The 6,349-nt window shown below is 39.4% G+C and overlaps 1 protein-coding gene across 1 annotated transcript; it reads right to left on the reverse strand.

Moving 5' to 3' along the window:
* Positions 1 to 3,103: 3,103 nt before the first annotated feature.
* LOC104438200 (phosphatidylglycerophosphate phosphatase PTPMT1) lies at positions 3,104 to 5,973 on the reverse strand. The gene is made up of 6 exons (XM_010051296.3): positions 5,761 to 5,973; positions 5,047 to 5,169; positions 4,710 to 4,803; positions 4,499 to 4,581; positions 4,285 to 4,374; positions 3,104 to 3,613 (listed from the first exon to the last, which is right to left on the reverse strand). Exons 1-6 carry the CDS (start codon positions 5,956 to 5,958, stop codon positions 3,341 to 3,343), a joined length of 861 nt encoding a protein of 286 aa, XP_010049598.2. The 5' UTR covers positions 5,959 to 5,973; the 3' UTR covers positions 3,104 to 3,340.
* Between the last annotated feature and the right edge of the window lie 376 nt (positions 5,974 to 6,349).

Below are 6,349 nucleotides of genomic sequence, written 5' to 3' on the forward strand. Positions count from 1 at the left end.
GGAATATCTATCAAGATGTTAATCAAGAGAAAGTTAAGTTTGTCAAGAAAAATGTGTTGAATGATTTTTTGTAGGATTTAATTGATTATATACTTTCTTTCACGACTCTTATTTATGATATGCTTAGAACTTGTGACACTGATAAGCCTGGTCTTCACTTAGTTTATGATATGTGGGGTTCAATGATCGAAAAAGTAAAGAAAGCTATATATACACATAAAGTGAAGAGGCTAGATGAGAAGTCCACATTTTATGAGGTGATTCACACAATTCTTGTAGATCGTTGGACAAAGAACAATACTCCACTTCATTGCTTGGCACATGCCTTAAATCCCAAATATATTCTAAAATTGTATGAGATTATTGCTTTAGTAGTTATTATTTCTTTAAAATGATAATATAATACTCTTCTTCTTTATTATTGTTTTCTAATTTTATTTTATTTTATTAAATAAAGGTACTATAGTGATCAATGGCTTGATGAAGATCCTACTCGAATTTCTCTATATAAGAATAGGGAGATCAACCAAGAAAGACTGAAATGCTTCAAGAAATACTTTCCTAACTTAGATGAGTGCAACAATGTGAATTTGGAGTATGTAGATTTTGTGAGTAAAAATGAGGATTTTAGATATTTTGATTCCATTCAAAATCGATATTCTATGGATCCTAAAGTTTGGTGGGTTAATCATGATGTATGTTCACCGATGCTTCAAAGCATAGCCTTAAAGCTTCTTACACAACCTTCATTTTCATCATGTACTGAGAGAAATTGGAGTACTTACTCATTTGTGTATTCGATAAGTAGAAATAAGATGACCCCAAAATGTTAGGGAAATCCCTTATGATGTTTTGAAGATGACAAAATAAATCAAAGGCTACTAACATGTTTAATGGTTAAGGAAAAGACCATGCAGATGATAGAACATGTAAATGATATTATCAAAGTCGAAGACGGCGGAAGACTGAACGTAACATATGTCCAGAGTATATTTTGAAGATTTCCAGACTTCTGTGTCAAAGTCTGAAGACTGCCAGACTCAAGACTCAAAGTCTGAAGACTGCTAGACTTTAGTATCAAAGTCTGTTCTACATCAAAAGTCTGCTTACTCTGACAAATTCCAGACTGAACGTGAATGCTGAACCAGAAGACAGACTCTATGCTGAAGCTAAACTGGGTACAGACTTTAAAGCTAAATCTGTTTAGAAGCAGATATGTTCAAACCCAGATTGTAAAGTCTACAGACTCAGATTGTAAAATCTATTGCTCTCAGACTTTACATCCAGACTCGGCAGAACGTAACTCAAGCCCAATCATATAACGGCTAGTGATCTGGTCTGGATTCCACATCAAGATTGATTTGATTGATTCAATCTAATTGATTGACAATTGGATCTTGAAGATAAGAACTTTCTATACGAAGAAACTTTACTCATGGAAACCAAGATTTCGTTTGTATGGGCGATCGGAATCAATTTGGGATTCTACCTTTGTCACTCAACGGCTACTACATCTTCTAGATACAGAGTTGTCCAATGGGTATATTGGAAGACGATTCTCCAGGATACTGTCCAACGGGTAGTTTGGAAGTGGAGGAGTATTTAAGGAGATGAAGGACCGATGAGCAAGTAAGAGACGGAGCGTAAAATTTATAATTCCAAAGTCTGAGCGATTTTAGATCATATACTTGTCTCTTGAGAGCTTAAACGTTTGTAATCGTGAGAGAAATACCAAAAGAGTGACTTAGTGAGATAGTGTGATCTACTACTAAGTGTTTGCACTCGAAGTTGTAATCTCTTGTTGATTGCATAGTGGAATCCAGCCAAGAAGGCTGTTATCGTGGGAGAGTGGACGTAGGCTTGGATTAAGCCGAACCACTATAAATCTTGTGTTATTATTCTCTTCCCTAACTCTTTATTTTGTTCATACTAGCACTCTCACAAAACATACAGAAGATTTAGTTTTTATTCGTAGCAATCTTCGTCTTTTATCAAGAAAAAGCTCATAATATGCAGGAGGAGAGACTAAGATGGAGGATATTGGCGGAAATGCATTTGACTCGTTTGAAAATGTTGGGATGCTAAGCCGGAGATGGGGTTTGTTTCTTTTTCAGAAGAAGTGAATAATGTTGATAAATGACTTTTTGTTATATTACTTGATGAAATATTGATTATTTTTTTACTTATTGTTAAATTTTAAATTTAATTGTGGAATGCGGATTTCTTGTTTTTTCCTTCAAGTTTTATGGATTATTACAATGAAATGTAGTTGAATTTGTCAAATTAAAAAAAAATAAATGATATTAACAAATGTAGGATTAATATTTTTAGTATAGATTAATTATAAGTTCATTTAGTTATTTATGCATTTATATATAAAAATATTTATTTAATATTTAACTTGTCGAAATTCTCTACTTTTTGAGAAATGACGTATCGCGTGTTGTATTTTGTCGCGTGGTATGTCGGTGCTACCTAGCTTCCAACCCCATGTTCTCTCATACAGAGGAATTTAATAATATCATTTATTCGAGAGAAGTTGATGAATGAAGTACGGATTAACAACTTACAGACATCTTTACTAAATCTCTGGATAATTAGGAGATAAAACATATTTGTAACAAGCTGAGCATGCTCCAACTTGAAAGGGAGTGTTCGAAGTATGAAGGATAAAATAATTTTTAAGACCTTTAAGGCTTATTTTGATGTGTGTACATTAAACTTTATTGAATAATACAAAATTAGTTTTACCTCGCAATCTATATAAATATATATAAAAATGCTAGTGAGAGAGAGAGAGAGAAAGAAGGGGGAGGAGGAGGGAGAGTGGCTCCCGCCAATTCGCCGCCTCCAGCAAAAACAGCACCAGCAGCGGCCATAGCCGCCATCAAGTGTCGAGGTGACTTAGGAAGCGTTGTGACTCGCCACTCATCAAGGCCTCATAATAATCCTGTGATGACATACCTTTTGTAACTAAGCCCCGAGACAAAGGAAGTTGATACAACCATAAGATCAAAGCAATCCAAAAACTGCCCACTTCGCGTATTTTGGTAATCCAGGGATACCCATAACCACAGATTATCACCGATAAGTGGGAAATTCATTTGCTAACAAGAAAAGGTGTCAGAATTCATTGCAAAGACACATCTATTCAACAAGATGAAGCAGAATACACCACACAACAATAACTCTTATGTTCGTGTCTTTATACTCACTTGAACTCTCCTCTCACACTATCACTCTCTCTCTTAGACACAAAATACCGTTGACGATTCCTACTAAATAAAAACTTATTTTCATGTACGAACACCAAAAAGAGTCACCAAAACATACAAACGCCTTAGCACGCGCGAGCCTCCGGTACTGGCAACCGCCTCGGCACACTCCCAATACCACCAGATACTTTTAGCGAAGCGAAAAGACAAGACAACCTTGCAATCATGGGTCTTGACCATGTCACCTTGGGGATGATGGCCAGCGCCTTACCATAATTATCTCCCAGGGCGCACTGGTACCCTTCGAGATCATCGTTTGTTATATAGACAGTGTCCCCCGAGCCTGATGGAGAACATACTGCCATCGTTCTTTGGCCCTTGCTGTATTCTTGAACTGCCTGTTTAGATAATAAATTGAGAAGTGGCAAATAATAACTTATAACTGTTAAGACCAGGATACAATTGCATGAAACCCACCGGTTAAGAAGAAGTATACAGCTAAAAAAGAAGTTCCAACAACATCAACCAGTACATCTAAAGCTAGAACAATCGAAGTTCTCCGATAGCTTCAATAATCTACCACTCATCAAGTTATTGACATGGTACTCTCCGGTATATAGTTTTCCATGTCACTAGATTAGATTCAGGTGTCTCAGCTTGACTAGTATGATAATACAGGAATAGAGATCATGGGCTAGCCTTCAAAGAACAAATCCATATCCAATAACTCTTCAGTTACTTTTGTGGCACCAAAGGTCAAAATCCTCTCTATCTCTCTCTTTCAAGCACATTGACACAAGCAAGCAGAAGAAACAAAAAACCTATTCTTCCCCTTCACCAAAAAAGACAAAAAACCTAAAATTTCAGTTTGCAGTTGGAGTCAAGGGCATTTATGAAAAGTTAATAGTGGTCAAGCTCAAGCGTCGAATTCTTAAAAGATTCAACTTCGATATTCTATTGTGTTGACTCAATTTGACTGGATCATGCCCATATTATCCTTTTCCAACCAACGAAAGAAATAATTAGAATTAGACGATCCAAAAATGAAAACCAGCAAGCATGTCTTCACCTTCCACTGCGCAGGGGCTAGGAGTACACGGGGCCTTCTAGACCTAACGTACTCTAAAGCAGCAGCAGGACTCATGTGTTTATACTTTACCTGCAAATAAAAAGGAGCTCAATCTTCTATCTGCTAAAAGAGAGGAACAAACTTCTATAACTTCAGCTACATGCCAGAAGTAACAAGTAATGAGAGTCTATTCCTCTGTAGGAGATGAAACTACCAAATAGCAAAGCACTATCGTTGTGCTCCTCCCACGACCAGCTTTACAATGGACATATGTTGTTTGGCCACGTGATGAGTTTCCTGAATGAAGGCAACAAAGAAAAATATCCGATGATTGAAGAAACCCCTATAGCAGAGATGACAACATAGAGCCAGAGTCAGAAAGGAATACAGAAAAAACAAAAAGCAGAGCTTCTAAGATGTCATACTGTATATGAAGTCCACTGCACGGTCAATGTCAATGAAAGACGGAGCAAAGAGATAATCCCTGGTAGGTATTACAAGGTGGTCAATCCCATGGGCCTGAACCAAACAAGTTAGTTAAGTAATGAATAGGATATCATAAGTGACTCATATATAGACCAGCTCACAAAAGAAAGGTATCTTTAGAATCTGTTATAGGTTTTCATGGATGAAAACACGTCACTAACTAGAACATGAAATGTTAACCCCTGTATAGTCTACCCTGTCAAGAACAAGGGTTCCAGGGAGATGATTTCGGTAGACAAAATTAAGTAGGTGATATGATCTCAAGGATATACGCACATGATACAAAGATGACGGCACCAAAGTTTCATAAGATTCATTTAAGGTGATGACACCACCAACACCAAGCTGCTTGAGTCTTGGAACATCCTTGGGGAATGGCACTGCACCCAGCAAAAGAAACTGCAGAGCATCAAAAGAAAACAATTCCGTGAGAATACCATAAAATCGATCTCAATATCCATCTTTGGAAGGTCAGGACAAACAATTATTTCATAACCCATGACAGGCACTTAGCTACTATCTTTTCAGTAGCAACAGTGGCATGTTTCTGGAAAACCAAGCAACGCCACCATCAATGAGGTTAACCTTCCCTCTAGATCCGACCCTCCACTTTCAAAATCGTTAACATCAAGAGAAACTCGCTCCGCACCCACGATCGTGTCAACTCTCCAGCTTCTTGGTGTGCCCATTCATCTACTTCACATGCACTTCTCAGCCATCCAAACCAACAAACAACACACAAAAACACACAGAACACACCGATTACAAAAGACACAGCTCTCGACTACTCAAAATCCCTACTTCAATCCTGATTCAACACCGCCCAGCCCTCCCTCAAAGACCAACCAGCCACCCCAACCAAACCTCATACCATGTATCAGTACATAACTCAACAGGATGAACATAAGGAGACAGTATCCATTCCTCAAACTTTTCACCCAATACAAAACCAATCAAAAGATGCAAGAACCACCCGAAAAAGAAAACAACCTGATCGATTTCATCCCACCATCGGAACTCAGCCTGGATCTTGTTCCGGAACACATTATACAAGAGCGTGGGGTAGAACAAGATCCGGGCGCCCGCGCCCACCAGCACCCTCTTCGTGTCGTAGCTCGCGACCACCATCTCCCCCTGAACCCCGCCGCCCCTCTCCCTCTCCTCATCCTCCACCTCCTCGATCTTCATCACCCCCCCACGTAACCCTAACCACTCCTCCCACCCAACCCAACAATCCCAACCAACTCCGGGCAGAGAAAAAACAAAAAAAACCGACCCGAAAACCCGAAAAATCAAGCCGCCGCCGCCGGGCTCACGACCCGCCGGAAGCCGAGGGAGGAAGAAGGCATTCGAATCGTGAGGAAAAGGAGAGGAAGGCGGTGTGAAATGAATCGGAGATGGTGGGGCCCACTTTTGAGCTGGAGAGAGCGCTTCCCGGCCCTCTCGAGATTCGATGATGCGCGGGAGGCGAGGGAAATGGAATCGGATAATGCGCGCGATCGGATTCGGAGCCCTTCTTCTCCACCCCGGATTCAAGAACCCTCCACCATTTCCACTCACAATCTCTCTCTCTCTCTCT

The sequence above is a fragment of the Eucalyptus grandis genome, chromosome 3 (assembly GCF_016545825.1).
Source record: "Eucalyptus grandis isolate ANBG69807.140 chromosome 3, ASM1654582v1, whole genome shotgun sequence".
Taxonomy (NCBI): Eukaryota; Viridiplantae; Streptophyta; class Magnoliopsida; order Myrtales; family Myrtaceae; genus Eucalyptus; species Eucalyptus grandis.